Raw genomic sequence first — 27,071 nt, 5'->3', positions numbered from 1 at the left:
TTAACTCATTCCAAAGGACCCAGCATTTCATTCCGGTACGGACATTCTGATTTCGGTTTTCCCATAATTTCCTGGAACTATTTCCGAGTTAGTAAAACTGGGGCAGATTCTTAGGCCTGATTTATAAACTACACAAGAATGCATCATGTTCAGCAACCACATTACAGGATTCCTGATTATAAACTACATAAGAAGCAATAACGCAATGCAAATGTTGTCCAACTTACAACTTTCTTGCATTTTGTCTTGCGTTTCCGACGGCCAAGTTGTGAGAAGTAGGTACTATATCCCGAGTACTATATCACGAGTACTATATCCCGAGTACTATATCACGAGTTTGTTGCATTGTTAACACGCTTTTATTAGCTTCACTTGTAACGATGAAATTGAATCTTGTAAATCGATTTTATTCTACATCTAATTGTCGTTTTGATTTGGAACTTTGCAAGTATATGTAATTCCGATGACAATACAATAATTTCATGACTATAATCCGCAGGGATAAAACAAATGGGTTGGGGGGGGGGGGGAAGGGTCTAAACCACAAAATTTCGAAAATTTCAAATTTTATTTCTTTTTCTATATGGAGTGTTTCCGAGCCATTCGGAATCCTCAACCTCCCACCAACCCCCTTCCCCCTCAGGGGAGAGGTCTTTTGCCCCCGATTTTTTGAAAGTAGGGACAATTAAATTACATTAATTTTGACGAGCTTCCAAGGCCTTCGAGTAACATCGGACCTCCTTGAGAGGTGGGGGTCAATTGCCCCCGAAATTTTCGGTACTTTGAAAATTGATTTTATAGTGCCTTTCGAGGAATTTATAAAAAAATATATATTCAATATGAACTAAAAAGTAAATAATTAAATTATAATTTTTTAATTAAACTAAAGAAAGAGTCAGATAAACAATCATTGTTTGTAACTTTTATACATATTTAGAATTTTTTTTAAAGCTTTGGCGGGTTGCCAGTTGGAAACTCGTGGTCTAACATGACGGAAAACCAAACAACGAAATAGGAGGGAGAGAGGGAGGGGACATAGATTTTGCTTCGCAACGAACGTGAACGACCAAGCGCCTGAGTCGAAGAAACCCTTGTGTGGTGTGTGGAGGATTGGGGTGTGGGGGGGGGGGGAAGAAAGCTGTCAAATGTAGTTACTTTTCACCGGCGCAGAACGAGCGGGGCAGAGCTGGCGCAGTTGTTCATCGCAAATTCGCGGGGCGTATGCGGTGCGGAAGGATGACGGATAGTTGCTCCCACTCCCCCCTCCAGGAGAACTGCTCGGTGTTCGCAACTCGGTCTGCTGGAAATGATTCTCCGGGGAGCGATACAACGCGTTTCCGTTATATCGGGAGCGGAAGGGGGGCGAAAATTGCGCTCCCGCAAATAAAACTGCGCTCGGGGGTAGCGGGTAACATTTTTAGCATTCCCACCGCAGAGAGCGAAAAAAAAAAAGAAGATGAAAGAAATAATAATGGGAGCGGGCAGAGAAGAATATCGTTCGAACCAATATGTTCCCAAAGAAACATACTCTACGTGATCTCATTTAAATGCAATAAGTACTATTTTCGTCTAACATTTATGATTTTTTAAAAAAAAATGAAAACAAAGAAAGGCCAAACAGAGTTGATAGTCTAAATTCGCTTGTGGCAGCGCGATTTAATTATGAATTTTGTTGATACATCCGTAATAAGGATCGCAGGTATTCGCGGCCATTGTCTGGTGTTTCTTGGCTCTTTGGCTCCCTGAAGATAGCGACTGCAAGGTCGACCGAAACGTCGGTGAAATCTTACCCTTCTACATGATACCTCCGTATCCTGAGATAGTATTTTAATCTTCCCATAAACCAGCACATCACACATCCGTTACGATCTATTCGTTTTCCCCGCCACAGCTGTGTTTACTAATTCACCAATATTATCAAAATACGAAAGAGAGAGTGACAGAAAAATGGCCTGTCGCCTTGCTTACCTCGAGTTATTTTCACGGATGAGATCCGGCCAACAGCGGAAAAAGAAGACAGGGACTCACCTGAAAACAAAAATGGGACCATAACAATCATTTTACAAACCAAACTTGATAACATATACACTCCAAGGACATTTAAAAAGTTCCATGATAGTGTTTATTTACAAGAATCGCAAAGTTTTTACAATTTATTCAAGTTGTCACAATGTGACGGATTCAAAATAAGTTATAAATTCTCTTTCATTTCTTAATACGTATTTTAACTGTCTCCACAATATTTTAAAACGTTTAATGCACGAATTACATCAAAATGGAGCATCCTAAAATTATGACAAAATGTTTTATTAATAAACACTTTTTTTTTAATTTGAATTCAAATCCAAGCTGTATTTGCCAAAAACAATTAATTTCGCAATCCTAATCCAGCAACGCCAAATTTCAGCGTTGTTAAACAAAAATTATACAGTTTTCTACTAAAAAATTAATTTGAAATATCCATAATCTAGTTTCTATATATAGTTCCCTAAAATTCTCCAAAGCCAAAACCCCGCATTTAAATACACGTAACTTCAATATTTAAAAGGCTTAAGATGGCTTACATAAATAAAAAAGTAACGGGAGCCCATCGTTAAGGTCAAATATTTAATTATGTAGAGCAATCCATGGAAAACATAACAAGAAATAATTCATTGTAAAAACTGACGTAATGCAATCAAATTTAAAAGCATATATATATATATATAACTATAAACATGTTTCTTTTTAACATATACAAACTTACAATGAAGACAATTTAGAACATTTACTAAGACTATACCAAATGTAAAACAAAAAAAAGCTGATAAAGTATAAACTGCACAAGATATACTAAATAGATATCGAATGTAGAAAATTTATAACAGACAAGGATAATTTGTATACATTTTTTATTCCAGAAACAAATAGACCTCTGAAAAAATATAAATACCAGAATTGCTTTAGCGCATGTTATGCAACTGTCTGCTTAATAAAAATAATTGTAAACTGTTTCAAAAAAGCAAAACTGAAATTAAATTGAAAACTTCAAATGAATGAAGGAATCTTCTAACTTGAAGAGAGTAAGAAATACTTTGGAAAGCAAACACTAAGACCAGACATGGCGTAGGACAATACGAATGACTGATTTAATAACGTTTTTTTGTGGTGTTACTTACAGAAGAAAGGCGTTTAAGGCGCCCGCCTACTTGGGCACACACACTGTGTGCAGAGCACCAGAAGAAACCGCGTGTCTTGATAACTGGTCAAGATATCCTAGTGGTGTTTGTTTACAATAAGCACTTAAGAATGCTTGAGGGTGGATGAGTAGTAGTCTACTGTTTCCGTGTTTTCTACAAGAGAGAAAAGGGCTAAAACGTGTTTTTTTTTTTTTTCAGAATAAATTTTAGACATGAAACGCCTGGTAATAATTCCTGAACGCACCCAAGCGCCTTGCATTACACCTTTATCTTCATTTGTCCGTCGCCTAATGTCATGTCACCGTTCTAATTTCAATTTTCACAGTTGCCCTTATGCACGACGAGAAGGCGTGCAAGTCCATAGCCTTGGAGATACCGCGGTAGAAGCACCCCTGACTATTAGGCGGGTCCCTTTTAATACGGTCCATACGACAGTCGGTGGGAAATTTTCAATGCCATTAAACCACAAAGAACTATTCATTCAATACCAAGCTAGATGGCGTAGCGCTAAAACGTCGCACTCACGTTCTGGACTACCGATGTTCGAATCCTAGTCCGGACATTCCGATTTAGGTCTTCCATGATTTTCCCCGAAATAACTCCGGGAGAGAAATAACCACAACGGGAAGGTTACTTCTTACTGTAGGCCACGGAAAATTTATTCCGTTCCTTCTTGAGTTCCCTTGACTTGCATGCTGCGTGTCGGGCTGTAATGACTAATTTGTCAATGAGACTTACATAAATAAAAAATATTAACATTTAGGAAAATTTCGTAGGGAAAAATGTGAGCCAGTCTTTCAATACTCGACAGAGATGTGTAACACCTGACCTCGGAGACGAGAAAATTCGACGTGATCTCATGTTGCAAAAACACAAATAATACGGAACTTGGACACGAAACGTAACGTAGTACCTACTCTTTAAAATAATGCCAAGCGTGATATAAATATGCAAATTGTAGGTTTCAACTAAATTTATTGAGGCGAATCACACGTAGTTTCCGTACCCCCAGCTAGAATTCGTTACTGGATACGTCGACTACTTAATCATTTCATAAGCAGACGAAAATCTGTGTAATGAAACGGCTCGATAAAAGCAAAAAAAAAAAAAAAAGAATAGAAAAAACATACTAAACCCCAGCTATGGACCTGATTTTCGACAAAGAATTGGACTAGAACACCGCACATCTTGTTGAAATTTTCATTAAACAGTTAATACTATCAAGTTTTCCCTTTGGCTTTGTGAACTTCGGTTCGCACCATCCGCCATAGATGGCCGCACCGTGGTTACACACTTTCCTTCCATTCGTGAAATTACTCCTACCAAATGCCGTATACCGAGAGCTAAGATGTCACACATAAAAAAAAGTGCATGTGCTTGTGGTACGGTTGTTAGAATGTCCACAATTACCTTGTGAAGCAATTTCAGGACTTGGTCAGGACTTTTTAGTTCAATTTTCTTGCAATTTTTTATATTGCCATATGGTTATAATACGCAAAACTAAAATAATACGAGAAACTATTGACAGGAACGTGCCGATTATTATGTTGGGAAGCTAAAACATTTTCACAGATAATTCTCACATATCGGTTTAAGTAGCCAGTCCATAGTTTTTATATATATTATTTGCAATTTGAACTGAAGTGAAACGAAAAAAATCATGTTAGCAAAAATATGCCGAAAATTAAAGTTTTATGACTTTAGCACATTTACTGTTTATTTCAGGACTTTATTTATGACAAGTTCTACAGTTTCGTTACATTTTTTCGTGACTTTCGTGACCAGCTCTTCATTTTCGTTACTTTTTTCGTGACTTTCGTGACCATTACTACAGTTTCGTTACATTTTTCGTGACCAGTTATTCAGGTTCTTTACCTTTTTTCGTAACCTTCGTGACCAGTTATTCGGGTTCGTTACATTTTTCGTTACTTTCGTGACCAGTTAAATGTGCGTTACATTTTTTGGTAACTTTCGTGACCAGTTATTCAGGTTCGTTACATTTTTCGTGGTCAGTTATTTTATTTCGTTACTTCTTCCATGGCCAGTTATTTGATTTCGTTACTTCTTTCATGACCAGTTATTAAGGTTCGTTACATTTTTCGTGACTTTCGTGACCAGTTAGATGTTCGTTACTTTTTTTCACGTGACTTTCGTGACCAGTTATTCAGGTTCGTTACATTTTTCGTGGCCAGTTATTATTTTCGTTACTTCTTTCATGACCAGTTATTTGATTTCGTTACTTTCGTGACCAGTTATTCAGGTTCGTTACATTTTTCGTGGCCAGTAATTTGGTTTCGTTACTTCTTTCATTACCAGTTATTTGATTTCGTTACTTCTTTCATGACCAGTTATTCAGGTTCGTTACATTTTTTTCGTGACTTTCGTGACCAGTTAAATGTTCGTTACTTTTTTTCGTGACTTTCGTGACAAGTTACTCGTGACTGCGACCTGCGGACGCCCTGGAACCGTCAGAACTGCGCGCGGAGCGGGGAACACCGCCGCGACAGGTCGTCCGCCCGCAGCCCCGCGGCGGAAGGCAGCCGGGGGACGCAGCGAACAAAGGCCCGGGCCCCGACATGTTGACGCAGACAATGCCGGGCGAATGGATTCCAGTCGGCGTGTTTAATCACGCCCCTGATGGGGAAGGAGACCAAGGGGGGTGGGTTGGGGAGTGTAGGAGCGGGCGGGGTGGGTAGGGAGCCGTGGGCACGGAGAGTTCGGTTCGCAATCGGCAGGCCAGAAACGACAACTCCCGTCCACAACCGAGGACGCCCCTTCATTATTCCCGCGCCTGCTCGACCCTCTCCCTGAGGACTCGGGACCGCGGTGGCGCCGCCGGAAAGGGAATACCGGCGCCGCATTGTCGTCACTCGGGAGCCTCGCGCTCGCCCGGCTCTGCTGGAGCAGTGAGTGACTGCTAGCGCACGACACACACACACGCGGCACGCGTTCAAACAATCACAGCCACTGCCACAGTTAACTGAACGCGAACTACACACTTAACTTTCTGCGCCCGCCGCTAGAATTTTCTGCCTGAATGATAAACGCCGCTTGCCACCATCGCCCGCAGATGGCAGCACGAAACAAACGAAAAATTTTAAAGCCATTAGAAATGACTCCGATAAAAGCGAAAAAAAAAAAAAAAAAAGACTTGATAAAAAAAAAACCTAAACCCCGGCTTTGTTTCTGATTTCCGACAAGGAATTTGATTAAAATACTATCGTTCTTGTTAAAAAAATCATTACACAGTAAGTTAACATTATAAAGTTTCCGCACACGTTAGAAATAACACTTCTAAGGCACTACTAAAATATTAACCTGAAACATTTTTAAAACATACATTTTAACACTAACAGCATGTGCGGCGAGATTTTCGGTACCCGCCTATAGTCATTAATTCATTCATTTTTATATATCTACTAATGCCGACTTTTCTTTGAATGATTCTTTCAATCGGGAACAGTGATTTAAAACATTTTTGTGGACGTATGCCATTGCTTGGTTTACACTGTATGTCATAGAGAAATCTCAATAAAGGAAAAAAAAAGAGGAATACACAAACACACAGGAAACAAGCCAAAATAAACTGATGTCGCGTGTTAAATGCACAGAGAGCACACAGAATTATGTGTAAGGAATAAGTCAGAAAAATATTACAACATGACGAACACTGGGCTGTCAACGACGAGACAGTAGCAACAATAACAGTAAATAAAAAACTTAATTAAAACACTTCAAGCATATTTTGTAACATCCCTTAACATGTAATTAAACTGTGTATGAGACATTTATCGTGCAAATACGTTACACTTTCAATGTATTAGAACTTTGCCTTTAAAAAAAAATTGAGGGAACCATATTTCTATTATTAACTACCCATACAACTATATGGGCAAATAATTTCATTACATATTTAAATACATAACAACAAAAAAAGATTAAACTGAACATAAAGTAACAAGTGGGAATATGCAGGCTCGGAAAGGATAGCCAATTAATTAACTACAGTATTTTTTTATCAACTACTGTATTTTTTTCCTAAATTTAAACTACTCAAATGGATTTACACAGTTTAATTACACTTCCGTAAGTCCAAAAAATTGTTTTCTTCACTGCAGGTCGACTCAAAGTGGCTCTGTCTACTGCTAGTCTCTTACCGCGCGCACATCGGTCCCGAACTCACTGCTTCCCACTACTAGCTCGACCACCGGATGCACTGGTACCCGAAGCTCCGATCTCCACACACGGAACCCGTCTCTCGTCGCCCGCTATCGCTCGCCAAATCCGCTGTCCGAGGACCCACCGGTGTCGCACCAGCCCTGAAGCCTCTCCGAAGGTGGGCGTCGCCTTACAAACCTCTGTCACTGCCCAATAAAAGATCTCGTAGCCATCCGAAGTGGCGCGTTCTCAAAATACCCCGACTTTCACAGAGATATTTGGAGTTTTTCCTTATTAAAAATTTAGTTTATTCTTCCCGAAAACTTAAAAAAATAAAGAAAAAAATTAAAATATTTTACATCAAAGAAGTCAATCATTGGGTGAATAATTTACCTGATGAAGAGATTTCGTACTAAATATTTAAGTAAGGTGTAATATACTGTTGTAACTTATGTACTATTTCTTCTCCTTTAAAAATTAATTTTTGACTGTTTTATAAACAGATATCTTTTCTGAAACAATGTTACACATTATCATGTATTGAAATTAATTGCTCGTTTTAACTTTTAACTTTATGAAACTAATGAAATTTTTTTTTGCTATTTTTATTTATTTGTCAAGTGTTACAATTTTTTTTTAGAAGTTTTACATTAATCAAAGTATCGCACGTAGATTAATGTGACTAGAGGCATTCACACAAAAGCTTGCTTTTGTAAGTGATAAGTACATTTCCTGTTTAATTGAGCGAATTCTAATCAAGTGTAAAACAAAGAGGAAATAAATAAATTTATGTATTATTATTTTTAAAAAATTACTCCAAGCTGCGAGAACAATGGCGTCCTAGTTACTCCCATGTACTGGCATTGTAAGGGGCGGGACGGACACCACCTGGGTCGCAGCGAAGTTTTCCCGGAGATAAGTGAGGACAGCGCACCGCTCTAGCCATCTCTGGCCGCCTCGTAACAATATTACTGTTGAGACAGATTCAAATTGTAATAAGTATTTAATATAAACTGAGTGTTTAAACTTTGAACTACTAAATCGATTGCAAAAGGCTCTTGTCATCCATCTTGGTTACAATATCACTCTTAAGAAGTCACTCAAAGTCGGTAATTGGTATCTTATAAATCACTGAATTTGGATTGTCACTTTTTTTCGATATTTTTCCACGCATCTCTAACCAAAATGATTTTCCAAACAATAAAACAGATTAAACTGAATCCTATTTAAAAGGAATACGGATAAACAGGTTAGTCAAGGATGCGAAAAATGAATTAAATATCATAGTGTTTCGGTAAACGAGTATAAAACATACTCTTGAGTGCAATATCATACTTTGAGCTCATGTTCATGGTTATACTTTGCCCGCCATTTTGGATTTTAATTTTTTTTAATTCAAATTTTTTTTGGAAGATGGGAAAATATCTTCTACACATCCGCGGAAGCACAGAAATAACCACACGCAATTAGTGAGGAAATAATTTCCACTTAGGATATTTTCCTTATTGTTTACAGAGGTAGCAGGTAATATGCCGGGTACAAAAATTAACAACGAAAAGTAATATAAAATACTAAAAATAGGAATAAAACAAATTTAATGGCATGGAAATGCAATAGGCCTAACCCCGAATTTCGCTTTCGAGAACAAAGAGCCGAATCTGCGGGGACATATCCGCCAAATCTGCGACGAATCACCCGGGAAACGGACGCTAAACGAGCTCATCCCTTCCACAGCGAACATCTCAAGCCATGTATGCGAAATACCCCCCCGCTCGTATTCATCCGATGGTCCGGAATAATCCCTTTCGTTCTTCCGGTTCATTATGCGCGGTGAAAGCTGGAGATCAGGGGGCCGAATAGGATTCTGCCAGCAGTGAATGAGGGCCCCGTTCACGCACAAAAGAATCTTCTGAAAATATATCGCGGGGAACAAACCAGCCGGATGATGGACGAAGAAAAAAAAATACGATAAAAAAAACCTTCCTTATTCATTCTGTGATCATCCATGCACGTGATCCAATATCGCACGATACGTCGGCGACACGGAAAGACATCTTGGGCGCGACCGTCACTCAAGAAGGAGGCTGATTGGTGGACGGGCTACAGGAGTTGGGGGTTGAGCTGGTTGAGAAGGGGAAGGAAAGCGAGGGAACTTTCCGCGAATCCTTGGCCCGGGGGCTTTTTGCCAAATTGGAACACGGATCTCACAGAAGCAAGGATTAGCACAACGACACGGCTCCGGTGGCTTAACTTTAAACACCCCTGGATTTTCAGGCAAGGGCGGTCCTAGGTAATCTTTCACTTAATGACGCGAGAAAATGCTTACGGCTGAAGTGAACGCTGCAGCTTTAATGGAAATTAAGTTCTGTGAACTATGTTTTTTTTTTACGATCACGAATAAATATACGTAATATTTTTTTTTATAAAAAAAATAAATATCTCAAAGTTAATCAAAATGATGTCAATTATTTACTAACAAATAAAATAATTTTACTATCTTAGCGTCAACCTATAAATATTTGTTGTTTTTAAAACTAAACAGTGGTGATGTTAAACAGTTTTCATTCAATTTTCTCAGTATGAATAAGAAAAAAAAAGACAAAACATATTTAATCTCATTTTTTAAAACTGTTATAGAGCGTCCCACTCTTAGACTGCAATGTGGAATTGAATGGGCGCTTTCTCTCTTTTTCTAACACACGCCGACTGCCGTAAGCACCGTCCTTGTCTCTGCGCCAAATATAATACATATTTGAAACGGAGGGTATTGGATACTGTTTATTTATTTATCAAGTGAACATTGCAATTTTCATATGAATTAGTATTAACATAATGTGGGTGAATTGTTTCTTGTTTTAATTTTAAAAAGAGGCGATTTATTACAGATTTATAAGCTTGATAGTAGGCAAAGGCCTAAAACATGATAAAATACTGAAACGGATTCTTAAAATGCTTCTCGCGCACTTAGAATTCCAAAGGAGTACCTACATCCCCCTGAACTTATTCGTAACGTGTTAGAGATCTGGCAACAGCGACGGCCGTAAGTCGAGTACTGCAATCTAAACGTGAGACGGTCTATAGTACCCATAATAAAGACTACGAGTTGCAAGAAAAAAAAAATTCTCCATTAGCTGTCTGCATTAAATAAACGTTACTTATCCATCGTCACTATTCAAGGCAGGCAAACAAACATGGTTCTGTTTTCTTTTCCTGCATACATTGTGTGGCAGGAAAACACATATACAGTACGAGGCCCCAAGAAAAAAATATATACCTATATTTAAACAGTCAGGCCTTTTGACCACAAGACGAAAACTGGTTGGGATCCTCACAAATAAATTCGGTTAACATTCATTTTTTTAAAGGAACAAGTTAAAGAAATAATACTGAACACCAACTGGCGTGACCTCCAGCAAACTTCAGTACAGCCTACTAACGGACCACCATTTATTTTATACGTAATAAGATTTTCTTAATTGCATTTGGATTTAATGGACATTTGGAATAGCCTAAAATATTTTTTTTTGTTCTATGTATTTGACGATGTAATTTTTTTTATCACGATCGTTTGTCAAGTTTTCTGTGAGGGTATTTTAACATTAATGGGAAAAAATGAAGAGATAAATTGTTATTAGCATGTCGTTTGAAGTACCTTTCGAGTACAATTGATTTTTCATGATTTCGTATTCGAAAAACTTTCAACGATTTTGTTTTCTCATGTAATGTCGCAATTAAACCATAATTTCATCTAAAGCGTTTATAAAATATACCTGGTATACCTAGCTAATTTACCAGGAAAGAAGATCAGAATTATTTTAAGATTCACTAGTAAAACCACTGTCGAAATTTAGGTTTCGGGTTGACTTAAAAACTTTGTTCGAAAGTTTATTTTAAAAATTTTCTATTAGGCTCCCCTCCCCACAAAAAAAATTAACTTTCAAACCACTATTCAATATCACAGGCCCGTCGGTGAAGCCACAATTCAAAATACTATGGTCCAGGGCTCCGAAAATTCTAGGGCCGCCAATGGAATGGTTGAGAAGTGGTTCAAGCCACTTTCTACCTCACCTTCGCCGAATTGCAACACCCTAAAACATTGAAGTAGCTTGGCTTCTGGGTTGTAGCCGCGTCCAAGGTCGCGGCTACAACCCAGAAGCCAGGCTGCTTCAGACTATGGCCGTGAAAGCCTGCGATCATTATTAACCATAAAACATTGCACGGAAACTGTGCTTGACCACGCCAGACAATGGTTTACAAGTACGCAGCAGGATTTCCGTCGTTAAACACAGGTCATTTTCACTATAAAAAAAATCACAGTCGTTTCAAACCTTCTTCCGCGATGCAAACACAGCACTCGGCGCAATGAATGGGGGGGTACCAGCGACAAGGCGCGGACCGGCCGCTGGACGAAAAGCGGCCTTAAGCGCACTGTCCACGTGGTGATGCGTCCACTGGGTCCAGATGACGGCAGCATCGCCGGCTGGCACCAGCCGGGAACAAGTGACCCGGCGGTACAGCGAGAGATTCGTTCAACCGGTGGACGAAAAGGTTGCGCCGCTGCGAGTCTGAATTGGGTTGGGCCAGGGGGAGGGAGGAGGGAGTAATAAAGGGGGGGGGGGGAAACGAGAGGGCAGCGGCCCAACAGCTCGATAAGACCGGGTTGATGGAAGGAAAAAAAAGGTACGGGGTGGGAGAGCAACTCTCCTGAGGGAACAGATCAGGTACATTTCTACGCGAAGATAAAGAAATACGAAATTTGTTACGTACATACACAAATAATTTAAACGCATTAACAAAGAGGCAAGTAAACAAACGTGTGGACCATTTTTATCCACCATCGATTGCTCCACTCCGGAGCCTTTCACTTTTTTTTTCTTTACGTTTTGATCTGGATAAGTCCGACCGGCTGTAAAAGAAGTTTCTTTCCAACAACAAAAAAAAAAAATACAAGATAATTTGTAAAACGCCAAGTAACTAATCGAGTCGGATTCTATATGTGCATGAACAAGTGAAATACAATCTTACGTTTACTTCAACGTTGAAACCAGGGCAGTGTTGGTGACATGACCACGTGTGTATCACGACGGCGACCTGTGTTCGAATCTAGACCACGAATTTCTTGCAGGTAGGAAACGTGGAGGACGATGGTTTTTTGCCGCGGTCTTCTCCCTGGGGTCTCCGTTCGTTCCGTTTAATTCCGTCGCAGCTTCACCTTAGGGTGCGTCCAGACACGGAACAACGTAACGCAAAAGAAAGGTATCCATATTTTGCATGTTATACGTTGCGTGCCAACGTTACGTATAACCCTGCGACAGGACACGGTGCAACGATGTTGGGATACCAACCGTAGGTATCATTCATCCGTTACGTTACAATCCGTATCGAGAACAAAAGTTACGTCCCGCAGACACGTCAGAAGGGCAGTTAATAAGTAGCCATGAGCGTGGTTTAACTTGCAGAGCCCACCTTCATTTTTATACACCTTAGAAGAAATAAAAGTAATAAATACAAGAAATAAAAGGGGAAAAAAAATAAATACACAAATAAATACAAGAAATAAAATGAAGTCGCCTCGTTGGTGGATGTAAAAAGTATTTTACAAGTAGGGAGATGTACGGTGATTCGAATTTGTTGGCTGATTTGAAGTTTCAAGCAGTCAGCGGATTGACCAAGAACTTTACGAGGATGCATCCAACGGAATTAGAATTTTTGCTGTGTAGCCCAATTGGGCCGAAAAAAACGCAGAAGAACGACACGCCACTCGTCCACACTGGACCGTCGAGCCGTGACTTCCTTTGATGTGAAGGCGAAAGACCGACAAATGACGGATCGAGCCCTTCGCGTATCTTCGCGTCAAGTCTTCGACACGACACGCTGCAACGAGTCCCGTCCACGCTTGTAAAAACTTTGCTTACGCAACGGGGCTACGTTACGGTCGTTTGAAACACATGGATACCCATCCCGTGTCGTGTTTGGACGTCACGCCGTAACTGCAACAACCCAACCATCTTAACACAGTGACGCGGCAGCGTGAGACATCAGTTGTCGGTTTCCCAGCGTCCCATCAAAGGCGTGTAGCGCATCCAGACGGGACTTCGCGACAGGGTCTCAGTTTCACACACGGAGCGGACTGAAGAACGTACGCTCGAATTTATCGAAGTTTGTTCGCAGTAAAGAAGTGTTGTGGGACTCAAAACATTATGCACGACGAGAAATAGGTATTTCAGAGCCTTGCACTTAAAGAGGCGACACCGCGCTAGAAGCACCAGCGAGCGACGCCACTTATCATCCCGCCTCAGTGACACAAACGCATCCATTAGGCGGGCCCCTTTCGAGGGCCGGGCGCTTCGAGGGATCGAAGTCCCGCATGCGATATTCATTTGTTTTTACTTCGGGACCGGCGCGCGCGAGAGATGGTCCAGGGGAGATCGGGGAAACTCGTCACGTATAACTCGGTAGCGGGTCTCCGACTCCTAGCTGGTCGCGCATGCGCTGTGAGGTGGGCGGAGCCAGAGTGTCGCACGGATAGGATAGCAGACAGTAAAGCCTGTATCACACGACGGAAGGTTTCACACAGGCTCCGCTAGAAGCTTCCAGCAAAACTGCTAGCCAAGCCTCCACGGCCGCAGATATGGATGTTTCTATGGAAGAAACTACCACGCGTAGAATTGTGACCGGTGAAGACCCAGCTTGTGCGAATGGCTTTGTTGTGTTGGTTAATACTTTTGCAGTGTATAAACATGGATGTTTCTCATAATTGTCGCACAATGCTGTAAACGCTTCAACAGACATGTTCACAGCGTTTCGAATCAATAATCAAGGAAACTTCAATCGGTTTAGATAAAATTTACACCTTCAAAGGAATCTTCCACAGAAATTCGAACGCGACCTATTACAAAAAGGGGGTTGTCTGTAAAGTCGGTTTACGGACGATAATTTTACGCGATAAAGTCATAAGAAAATCATTGATGAAAAATTGCGTACAAACAACATTAACTTTTCACTTCACTTTATAAACAGTTGACAAAACAGTTCACGTGTAGGTTGTGTGCTGCCGCTGTCTCTCTTCTACTCGGACGCATCGGCCGATGGAAAGGAAGAGAGATAGATGCGTCACAAGCCGATCGTGCCTCTCTATCGCTTGTTCCGCGCTCTCACTTGCACGCTCGGCTCAGGCGGAACGTGATAATGAGTCATGCTTTTTCTTGCGTGCAGCCGGCGTTCATAGATTTATACGACGTTATCACGTCAAAAAAATCCATGAAAAAGGCCAGCGCTCTGCTAATTCTTCCACACAACCATCCATACCTGCTTCCATGGAAGACCTTTCAAGGATACTTCTGGCGAAAGTGCCTTGGCACAACTTGACCTCCAAGCACAAAGCTATAAGTCTTTGAAATATTGTATGGTATAAAAATTAAAAACACCTGAAAAATAAATGGCAGCAATCATATTTTATTTATGTAGATTCAAAAATTAAAGTGATTTTACAAAACAATATCTCGATGAACTAAACTAGCAATTCAAAGTTTTCTTCATTTTTTATTTAAATTTTAATGAGATCATTAACGCATACACTCTAACTTATACTAATATTACGATCAAAGCCCAGATCCCCTGCCACTGATGTTGAAGTACAACATATTGCGCTTATTGAACATTTACAAAACTAACTGACAACAACCACACGAGCCACTGCTTAGAACTGAGAATTTTCTGACAAATTGGAATTTACGTTTCTGCTAACATGAGAACATTTCATAGGCATAGTTAGGTTTTTCCATGGTAAATAAATCATTCCAGAGAGAAGAAAAAATAGACGAACTGATTTTTTTGCATGAAATAATTCTAGTAAGAATTTTCCAACGGGAAGAAAAATATTTGCAAAAAAGGAGGAACTGTTGCATGACAAAGCGAGGATGAGTTGACGACTCGGCGAGAAGATAAAAAGGTTCAAGGGTGAAGGAAGGCGAAGTACAAACCTTTGAAGAAAAAAAAAACGAAAAAAAAAATAACAAGTCAAGAATAACACCGCCCTTTTGAGGTAGGTCAGTGGCGGAAAGTAGGGGGCGCGAAGTGACGCGGAAATGTATATGGAACAAGACGCTCCATGCTTAGCAAAAAATGAAATAAAATAATTGCCGGCGTGCGTCGGACGTTTGAGGACACCCGCCCGCGATAGAGGGGAAGCCTTCTTTTCACATACGAGAGAGCCAAATGCCCGATCGTGCATCTTCGTTTTTTTTTTTTTGTTCATTGTAACTCATGATAACTAATGGTTAGAGACCGGAAAAATTCGCGAATTCATTTCGCGATAGGCTAAAATACAAATAGTTATACCTCAGTGCTGCCTTTGCTATTGGCTCACAACTCACCTGGATGACTCTGGGCCAATGAGAAACACCCAACCAAAGCTTTATCGAATCACAGGATGCTACGTTTGGACGTCTCACAAGACAGCAGCCAATGAGTGGGTGGCATTTGACCGAGTGTACGTAGAACTATGGAGTTCATCCTACAGGTCATTGAACCCGCGAATTTTTCCGGTCCCTACTAATGGTTAGAGACCTGCAATATTCGCGGGTTCAATGACCTCCAGGATAGACTCTACTAAATTCTACACACTCGGGCAAATGCCACCTGTTCATTGGCTGTTGACTTGTGAGTCGTCTCGACTGGGTGGCCTGTGATTCGACACTTCTATGAGTGAGGGTCTCTAATTGGCCCTCAGTCCTCCAGATTAACAGTGAACCAGTGGTAGAAGCAGCGCTAAGGTATAATTATTTGAATTGTAGCATATCACGAAATGAAGCCGCGAATTTTGCAGGTCTCTACTAATGGTCAATTAGGTTAGGCTAGCTACATTATAAATACTTTTAAAACATTGAGGACGGTTGATTTGGTTAGGATAGCTACATTAAAGATACTGTGAAATCATGTAAACGGTTTCCTAGCCCTGGATAGCTACATATTAAAAAGTTATTTGCCAAGCAACCATAAAATGATTTTACAGCATTTTTAAAATGTAGCTATACTTACCTAATATAACCAACCATCAACAATGTTTTAAAGTAGCCTATTTAAAATGTACCTAACCTATCCTAATCGACCGCAAAATTTAATGGCACACCGGTTTATACAATGAGATAGAACGGGGGAAAAAAAGAAGCGAGCATGAACTTCGGGGAACTGCGGGTGTGGCTCTCTCGTCTGTGAAATGAAGGCTTCCCGCGATAGAGAGAGGCCGGCCGGGGTCCCTGAGGGCAGTTCCCGGAGGCCGTCGTCGCCTGGTCCACGGCGGGACAGTGCTCCGGGCCCCAACACACCCTGTGCTTCTCACCGCCGTGCGAGGTCACGCACTCCCTCCAGCAAGACAGAGGCATGAGGGACAATTCACTGTTTTCTCTCCAGTGATGATGATGTGAAGTTGATTCAAACTCACAGAGACAAAGTGAGAACAAAACCTTCTCACTTTTCATCGGTGAAGAAAACAGCTGGCTTCACTCAAAAAAAAAAAATTGTACTTTTACAAGGGAAATTCTTGGAAACCCTGTTGCCAAGGATATTTCTTGCAAAACTACAAGGCAGAGCCTTGAAAAATCGCACATGGTACAAAGCTCTGCCTTGTAGTTTCACAAGTAATATCCTTGGCAATAGGGTTTCCAAGGATTTTCCTTGTAAAATAAACAAAAATTTCTTTCAGTGTTGCATAAGAAGAAGATTCCGTTGAACCAAAGGTGTTCGCTGCATGTATATTAAAGTATATTTATTTAACTATCCGAGGAATGTTTCCAAATTGGAGTAGTTAAGTAGCCCAGATTCTACTAAATCAGAGGATTTTTTTACAGCATGATTTTGTTTAACAACATCAATTCATCCAAATTAAGTAACTGCATTTTAGAGTACCAGGAGCTCATTTCATCAACACTGGTTAAATGATCCTCATTGGATTTAAAATAGACGGTTAAAATACCCTACTGGCAGACTGCAGGTAGAAAATTTCTCAGGGAGAGGGGGAAAGTGGAGTTCACGGAAAATAGTTAGTTTTTTTAGTTTATTAACAACTACAGGTTTTTTTTAAGCGCAGAGTGAGTGGAGTTGTATAATATGGCTGGGCACAGCTGCAAACTTAAAACAGGGGGAATTTTTCTCCGACATGAAAACGGGAGCGGGTTGTTATAAAGTAAGAAGGGGGAGGGAGAGGGAGAGAGAGAGAGAGAGAGAGAGAGAGAGAGGTAACGAGTACTGGAATATCTGAACTGAAGGAAGGGAGCCGGCGCCAAATGATTGCAGCGCAGCGCGAGCCCCGAGTCGCAGCGGAACAGCGGCAAAAGCGCCCCCTCGTCTAGTAAACCCGTGGACAAAGAGGACTCGACGCTCACCGCAGGAAAAGGGAGCAAGGGAATTCAAAGAAAACAAGGGAAAGCAAAGAAAACAAGGGAAAGGATGCAGGTGGCGGAAAAGGAGCAGCAGAAGGGCGTGCGACTTGGTTATCTCGCAGCGGCACACCGTCAGTAATCACACCGAATTCACGGACTTGTCAGCCGAAATGTTCTTCGTGGTCCCAGGTAAATATAAATATGTGTAGAATATGCCGAAAAGAAGCTACTGCATTGATTTTTTTTATTTCATCACGGAAAACCTTGGCTCAAGAAGACGAAAGCACGAATGTGCACTCGGACCTTAAACTTATTCTTTACCTCAAACGCTTTGCTGTGAGTATGGCGGTTTATCTACTCCATGAGCTAACATGTTCATAGTCTCGTCATATCCGTAGACTGAGCAGTTTGCGCCAAACTGCTTTAGAAACCAAAAACTAAAACAATTATATATTTATTTTATTTTGCCCATCGCTGACGCGATATTCTTAATACTTTGCATCTTTCTGCATTCCTCGAAAAATGTTGAGAACCAGTTCGAGTGCCGTTTAAAACAGCAGAAATTAATGTTTTTTTTTGTAAAGATTTTAATTCATTTGATTGGTTTTTAGCGCTGTGGCTTGTTTTAGTATCGCAACGTTTTAGTGACGACAAAAAGCTGTTTTGTGAAGAAAAAAAAGTTTTCTACGTATCATTTTAAAATAAAAACTTTAAGTGATGCATGATCCAATAAAACTACCACCAGATAAAAGTAAAAAAAAATTACCCCTAAAGTATTAAGAGTTTGGTTTTAAAACTTCGTCAGGAAAAAAATATATAGTGAAGTAAAAAAATACATTTTAGAAAAGATGAATAAACATTCTGGATGGATAAGTAGAAGAGGGTGATTGGCAAAGTAGTTGTAAAACACACTTTCATTCGCATGCTTTTCTTCCGCGACATTTTGCCGACATAGAAAAAACAAACATGATCATACGAGCTGTATGAACTGTAAAAAATTGTCACCTTAAATTTACGTCACATAAAATAACCCCTAAGTACACCTAAAATTTGATATAATACCAACATTTAATATTGTGGATTCACCTTCAAAGTAAGTGAACTCAGTACCCGTAAACTTACGAAAGACCACTGGATAATTTTTAAGAATTTTTTAAAGCGTATTTATTCTTCGTTGGAATTTCTAGCAGTGTGCGAACTTTAGCTCAGAGGGAAGGAAATGCCAACCTCTTTTCAAAAACAAAGGCCGCATGATGCCCGAAACGAAGGACCAAAGCAGTCCCCCAGAGGGATTGGTGGTATATGTGAGAGGTTAGGAGGGGAGGGACAGGGGGAGGATAGCTGAAAGTGGAGTTTGGACGTGACGAGAAAGGCTTGTAAGCGCCCCGTTTTCTGGGCTGGCGGCCCGCAGTCACGCGCGGGAAACAACAGGGAGGGGAGCCGACAAGAGCCATCTCAGCCAATAATATACGCCCGCAGCGAGGAAAAAGACAGTGAAAGCGTGCGTGCGCCAGTACACACACACACACACACACACACACACACACACACACACACACACACACACACAGCAACAGCTGGCATATCATGTCGCCACAAGGAAACTGCACAAGAAGGAAAGAGAAAAGAGCCGCTCCATCCAAACCAGTTCTCCCCAGAGAAAAAATCCACACACAAATACTAGCCTGAAGCAAAAGAAGAAGAAAAAAAAATATATAAATGATTTTCTCGTCATACACACAAGTAATCTGGATCAAGCCTGGTTCAAAAGGTACGTCAAATATTTTACTCTATGTAATTCAAATTCCCCCCCCCCCCCCGGCCATCCCTTTTTTCTCTTAAGCATTTTAAATTTCGGCCGGTCAATACGGAGGAAAGAGAAAAGTAAAATTTAATAGGACACAAGTGAAAAGAAGAAAAAGAAATTGTTCGGGAAACGATTAGTCTAGGTCGTTAGTAAAATTCAACTGTAAAATAACTTTCCACATTACTCATCGTACATTAACGATTGTCATTACCGCTTTCATTGCTATTAAGTAGTTTATAGATTTAAAAAAAAAATTCTTTGCCAACTGTTAAAATGAAGTAGGGTCCTTATATTCAACTGATAAAATAAAAAATAAAAAATGTGCGATAAATATTAAAAACACTTTTAAAGCTTCCATTCTAAGGCCTTATTTCATAGAAGGAAATCGTTTAGTAAATTTAAAACACTAACAAAAATTTAAAAAAAAAGGCGTAGATCTGGCTATAAAATATTTTCGTGCACATTATATAGTTTGCACTTTTTTAGGTTTTCTTTAAAACTTCTTTACGACCATATTCAGTCTGAAAAGTTTAATTGTTGTTAGTAAAAATCAGGTAGCCATAATTAACAGCGCAATAATTTATGGTTAGAAATCATTACAGTTTAAACACATTATTAATATAAGATATTATGAAAAAAATTATGATACTATTTTGTAACTATGGTATCGTCAATTTCCCTGATTTTCCCCAGTTTTCCAGATTCTCCGTGTCTTTGGGTACTCTGGCGTGCGACCGAATCTAGTGGTACACGTCCAAGTTGTACAATAGAGCTGTAGCAAACCGTATGTATTCGGTACTGAGTAACGGGTGCGCCATCTAGTACTGAGTAACGAAACGTTACACACGAATGCATTTCGTTACTCGCATTTTTCGTAGTATGGAACAGTTCACTTGTAGTTCTACACTTTACCTATTAAATCAAATTAAATTTAGAATGACTTAAACACAAGTCTGGTTAAAAATAAGGAAAAGTTAAAAAAAAAATGCACCTTACGCAGTTTGGTATGTAATGTATAAGTATGTTTTCTACAAATTACGAATGTTGCAACGCGACGCCGCGACGTCATACTGCACGCGTACGCAATACGACTCGATTCGGTGCTCTAACATAACATTGCATGCTATGTAGTATCAGAAGTAACGAGTAACGTAACGATACGATAGTAACGAGTACTAATTGTTATAGTAACGAATACATACGGGTACACTTTTTTTCGTTACTTTTACACCTCTATTGTACAACGCCCGGCTCTGCGCTGCAACACCGATTGCCCATCTGCCAGGTGTTCAAAAGTCTTTCGTTATCATTTCATTCTTCAGGGGTCTTCCTTATTTTTTTTGCGGATAGAGGTAGCTAATGTCAGCATATTTAAATTCCCTGCATACAGCCTGTAACATAAATTAAGTTACATGTAGTATGTAGCAAGACAGGAAGTGAAACATTTTGAGTGATTCTTTCAGTACCTACTCACCAATAATAAATTCGGTAACGAGCAAATTCATGTTTTTTCATGTTGCAAATACATTTATAATACGAAACTAGAACACGACATTTAACGTAGGATTCTTTAAAATAAATCCGACGTGATAAATATACGCGAATTGTGTTCAACTACATATCTGGACGCAAATAACACGTAGTTTCCGCACCCAACGCTATAATTTGAAGCCGCAGCAGCTACGTCGACTATCGAATTATTCGATTTGCAGAGCAAAATTTTAATTTATACAAAGAAACTTATGTGATGAAAGCGAAAAAGACTTGAAAAAAATACCAAATCCCTGCTTTTGACCTGATTTTCGACAAGTAATTTTATTAAAATACTCCCATCATGTTAGAATTCATTAAACAGTTAATACAATAAAATTTAGTTTTGAATTTATGAACTTAGATTTTGCCATCCACCACATATGGCAGCACCGTAGTTGTTACACATTTCCGTTCCTTGACTTCCGTTGCGTTCACGACATTACTCCAACCAAATGTCGTATACCGAGAGCTAATATGTTACAAATCAAAAAATTCGTCCAATTTCTATCTGAGCTTATAATATAAATAAATGAATGACAAAAATAATTCGGAGAGAGATTCTTACGAAATAGTTGATTCTACACGTAACTATATATTTTCCTCAGGAAATAAAACATTAAGCTGATTATATATATATATAATCAGCTTAATGTTTTATTTCCTGAGGAAAAAAAAATATATATATATCGATGTGTGTGTATGTTCCCTATGGACTCCAAAACGGCTGGACCGATTTTGATGAAATTGTCAGGCAATCTTCAGATTAGCCCAGCGGGTGATCCTGTGAAGTTTGGTAGCGATCGGATTAACATTTTTTTTTTTTGCAATTTTGTGTCATATATTTTCAATACAAATTAATACAAAATTAGATCTTTTAGATTTTTTTTTTTTTAGATTTTTGAACATTCACAATTAAAAGCGATATTATGGTCTCTAATTGTTTCATAAATAGAGAACTTAATAATATGACGGCTTGAGACAGTATAACTCTGAAGAGAGGAGGTAGGAGGGTTTGCTACTCTCGCGGTCCAAAAGCAAGACCCGTGTGGGGGAAAGGCTGGTAACTCATGCCGGAGGAAGGGGGTGGAACTACAGCAAACCAAACGCCCGCCGCAGTCTGTGTACGGAACTCGTATCAGGGCGCTGAGGGGAAGACCACAAACAAACAAGTTTTTTTTTTCTTTCAGCACACAGAGCGAGAGATAGAAAGAAAGAGATGAGGTAATAAAAGCATGAAGAATATTACGAAATGAATGAATATCCCGCGCGCTTCTAAAAAAAAAAAAACAAATCACTCGCGGTTTCCCGCCATACCCTGTCAAAGTTAGTTATGTGACCCTTGGGCAATTTCTCTCTTTCTCTCTCTCTTTCTCTCTCTCTCTCTCTCTCTCTCTCCCTCTCTCTCTCTCTCTCTCTCTCTCTCCCAACCCTTCAGTTATCATGTTGCGGGAATGCGACAGTGTTGAAGGAGGGGGTAGGGGTGGTGGAACTCAAAGGTACGAAGGACGATAAAAATATCTCCACGCTCGTCATCATGAAAGTCATCGGCGAAGGGGAGAATTCCAAATGGCAGAAAGGGATGGCTAGGTATGTCGAGTTGTGGTGGAATCGGTCTTTCCGTGTGCTCGATAGTTGATTTCTCGTTACCAGAGCACAAAAAGTTTTGTGAACGAGTAGAGAATGGGGAGGGTGGAAAAAAAAAATCATAAACTCGCAAGCGTAAATAAGCCAGCACGGTCTACCAGGAACGCTGTTAGACACGAGCTAATTTGGGACGCGGTCAAAGCTCACGCGAAGCACCGACATCAGAGACATTAGAGAAATGTTACCAGTTGTACCAGATGCCTGGTACGAATACCATAATTTGACCATTGGTACTAGGCACCAAATTTTTTTTCCATTTTGGTATGCAAACATTCTACTTTATTTTCTCGCACATAGGTTATAGAAAATTCAACTGACGTTTGAGTGTGAGTCTGACTCATAGGTGTGCCCAGATATTTCCATTAGGGGGGGCCTTGCTAAATTTTTAAATCAGAAGCTGAATTTAGAATGTTAAATAGCCTGAATACATTCACTCATTGACTTGTTTATATTTTTGTGCAGTGTCAACGAGATATGATTACTAGTTAATATTTATATCCGTATAATTTTAACAATCTTGAAAATATATATATTTTTTTCCATAGACAATGTTTAAAGGATACTTACACATTTCCCCCCCTCTAATTTCCAATAGCTTGGTCCAGATCTACCTTGAAATGAACTTATTTTTAGTGAATGCAAACACAGCAATTCAGACAACAGAACTTTAACAAACCTCTTAAAATATTTTTTTTTTGCTTGGCCATTTTAAGGGACCTCATGTTTTAAATAAATTAAGGCGGCTGTATTTCCAGAACGATAAAATGTTTTAAAATATTGTTAATTAGCATGCTGCAACACTGAAACACAGTTTGAGTGTCACAGTGCCAGGAATATACGAATATTAACGAACGCATCAGAGAAAATGCCGATCTGAGTGATTACATTAGGGGGGGCCATGGCCCACCTGGCCCCCCCTGTAGGCACGCCTATGGCTGACTTCGATCGACAAACTTTAGCTGCAGGTTCATCACAATAAAATAAGTTGAAAACCTCGACACAACTGACGGTCTGAATCTCTAAAGGGCTTCCCAAGTCTGGTATAAGTCTTTGAAGTTGGGGCTGAACAATATATTTATTGCAGATAATAGAGAAAGTATTAAAGTTCTAAACTGAGTGTCTGAATTATGTTTGATTGAATAAATTTCTACATCCACCGCGAATTGTATATTGTATACAACATGGTTCCACAAGTTTGTCTACTCAATCTCGCAACATTGCCCCATAGCCGGAGAGAAGCTGTGGCTGATTTGGCCTATACGTAAAAGGTATTCATCCACGCAAAAAAAAATCGCAGCAGATACACCAGAGAGTTGTTGCAAGTTGCCTTATAAAGTTATAATAAATTTATATGCAAGTAAATAGCAATGTACGTCATGGTTATGGTTGTGCGCCGATATACTTAATTAACTTAAAATATTGTTACGCTGCTTAGAATAACATACCACTTAGACGTCGGCTTGAAACTCATTTATTTAAAATCCTGAGACAAAGCGCATAATCATCTTCGCCCCGTAAGCAATGCACGAAATTCAGGGTGTCCATTAAAGAATATCTCAGTTGCAATGGTATATTATAACAGTTTAATTTAGACAACTTAAACAAATCGTACATCCAATCGAAGGTAATCTAACCTAGTTTTTCTTACAAATGCTCAATATGTGCACCTTCAGTTATACGGCACACATCCAATATAAAGTCCAATTCTTCCCAAACTTTGGTTAAAAAAAATTCGGAGTAATTGAAGTAATAGCCTCTTCACTTCTTTGTCTCGACTCTGGTGAATCATTAGGTAACGGCGGAACATAGACACGATAATTTATATAGCCCCCAAATGAAAATTTCGCGTGGCGTTATGTCTGGTGAACGTGGAGGCCAGCGAAAAAGAGCTGTAATCACGACCATCGGCGGATGATTTGAATACATGGGGGATCACAACTTAAACTTCACACGAAACGCATTGAACTGAAATTACCGATTCAATCACAAAAAATTGAAGAACATAAAACGCTTAACGCTCAGGAGTTGCCATTTTGCTTAGGTGGCGCTGCAAGCAATAAAACAACAACGATGTACTCGCGAATGAGCGTATATAAAACTGTTTGAGTTACTCTTTAATTGTGACCTTGAGTCAATACTCTACAACACTTACAGTTGATACTATTAAAATTTATAACTGGGGCATTGTTTATGGACATAATATACTTTCAACATAACACTGAAGAAATTTTCCACGATAATGCTGCAGTGACGCATCTTCTCGTTTTACTAACAGCCACAAGGCGCTCACCAAGTCGTGAAAATTCAACAGAACTCTTTCACGCACAAGCTTAAAAATAAAAACGTGTGATCGATAATAGCAAAAGCGCAATTAATTACGAAACTTGGTGGGTATTCCAACTACCGAGACTGTAAATGCCGTCGAGATTTCTGCTAGCCGCGATTGTATGAAAACCTTGTATCTGTGTCATTATAAATCGCCATCAACTGTAATTATTACCATATTCAATTTTATTTAATGCTTTAACCACTACAGCTGTGTATATTTAGGATTAAATAAAAGGCTGTGCACTAAAACAGACATGTTTAAAAAAAAGGGTTCGTGCGTTAAAAGTTATACTTCTTTTTCTATTACGAATGACGAATCAAATGTAGCCAAATACGTGTGGATTTTGGCCTGCAAAATTTAGTTTGACCAATAATCTATAGAATTTATATGTATTTATATTAGATTACACTAACCTCATTGGGTTCAAACTGGGGACTCCGAACTCGATGGCGTCCGTTTTGAATTTATTTATAATTTTTAAATATGTAATTATTATTTTTATATATTAGGTACAAACCTAATCAAAGTGTCGAATTTCACTCGTGGTGTTAAATCATTGGAGAATAAGGATTAAGTTAATCATTTTGTGGAGTTTTAAGCCTCTTTGTGGAATTTAAAGCCATCTACATGCATTTACATGGAAATTTCCCCTTACAGAGGGAATTTTTTTCCTCGAAAATTGGACATTTCAAGGCATTTTGGGGGCTTCTGTGTAATTTTTGGAGATTTTTGAGCCTATTTAAGGAAAAAGGTCACCAAAAGTCAAGATGGCGGCCGGCTCCTCGACTCCTTACCTAGACCCTGCCGCTGGACCGGCCAAGCTATACCACTTAAGATATATGTTTTTCAATATGTTAGTTATAAGGACTATTTTTCATTGTTTTGAAAATAAAGTACGTACTAAGTTTTATGCGTTGAGTTTGAACACAAATGGACGAAACACAAATGCATAGTGGAAATCGTCCTTCTCAATTTATGTTGCGTCGTACGCACGCATTTCGTTGCATACTACAATGTCCATCTAAAAGAAGTAAAACATAAAAATTCTCTTACTCTCACTTGTGTTCCAAGTGACAAAATAGACAGCTACTGATGAAATTCGGACACTCATAGGTAAACAAAAGCTACCAGACTGAAACAAACAAAAAAGTCCGACTGTCTACCGGTTCACAATTCACGTCAAAAAAACGAAAGAAAAACATTTTCGGAGCAACGAATTCGTGGGTACTTCATTACTGCTGCAATAACGGAACTCTTTTTGCGCAAACAATAACGAAGGAAAAAAGCACTAAAAATCCTACAGAACATCATGCATTAGCAATTAGCAATGAACAGTAGTAATAACGTTCTCGATGTAACATCATCCTCGAATTTACGTATTATAACAAACACGGAAAACAGAGCTGACAATCAACACGAAAAGTGGTTTTTGTTGAGTTCACTTGTTTTGTAGTTTAATAGAATATATGCATGCGTAGCACAACGATGATTACAAAGTAACTCGATCAGTAAGTGTAATATACTTAAGAATCTCCTGTTCGTTACGAATAATCAACTACTTTTAGGTGAAGGGTCCATTAATTAACTTGGCACATTGTAACTCGCTTTATAAATACTATAGCGTACAACTTTCCTCACTGTTACTAAAATAATACTAAGGAAAAACAATTTTTGTTAACAATAATACTGTAGACATTTTAGTACACATATTATTGCTGTTGGGCAAGATATCTTAAATTAGGTAATGGGAAACTGGTCATCCGCCGTGCATCTAAATTCAAAAAGGTTAAAACCAGTAAAACATTGCAGACAATTTGCGCATAAATGAACTGCTTTAAAAGATACGCTTTTTTTATATTTTATACTTTACTTGCAGAACCTGGCAGACGTTGTATTGCCAGTGTATTTATTTATCTCTATATATTTAAAATGGATGGTTTGTATGTAATAAAGAAACTATAAAGCGTTTGAAATGGTATTCCATTTTAAAATCACTCACCAAATACGAATCAATCACAATCACTATTGGTTGTTATTGAGGA

General features: G+C 39.3%; 1 protein-coding gene across 4 annotated transcripts in view; it reads right to left on the bottom strand.

The window, feature by feature from the left end:
- Positions 1–939: 939 nt before the first annotated feature.
- Positions 940–27,071, bottom strand: part of LOC134542946 (disks large 1 tumor suppressor protein-like) — a 387,316-nt gene continuing 361,184 nt past the window's right edge. For 2 of the 4 annotated variants that reach the window (XM_063387568.1, XM_063387567.1), the window contains exon 3: positions 940–2,028. In XM_063387568.1, coding sequence (XP_063243638.1) covers positions 1,901–2,028 — 128 coding nt within the window. In that variant the 3' untranslated portion in view covers positions 940–1,900. The remainder of the gene's footprint in view (positions 2,029–27,071) is intronic. The other 2 variants (XM_063387569.1, XM_063387566.1) reach the window with 1 other exon arrangement.

The sequence above is a fragment of the Bacillus rossius genome, assembly GCF_032445375.1.
Source record: "Bacillus rossius redtenbacheri isolate Brsri chromosome 9 unlocalized genomic scaffold, Brsri_v3 Brsri_v3_scf9_2, whole genome shotgun sequence".
In the NCBI taxonomy this organism is placed as follows: domain Eukaryota; kingdom Metazoa; phylum Arthropoda; class Insecta; order Phasmatodea; family Bacillidae; genus Bacillus; species Bacillus rossius.
The sequence above is the reverse complement of the archived record's forward strand: the minus strand, read 5'-3'. Positions and strand labels throughout refer to the sequence as shown.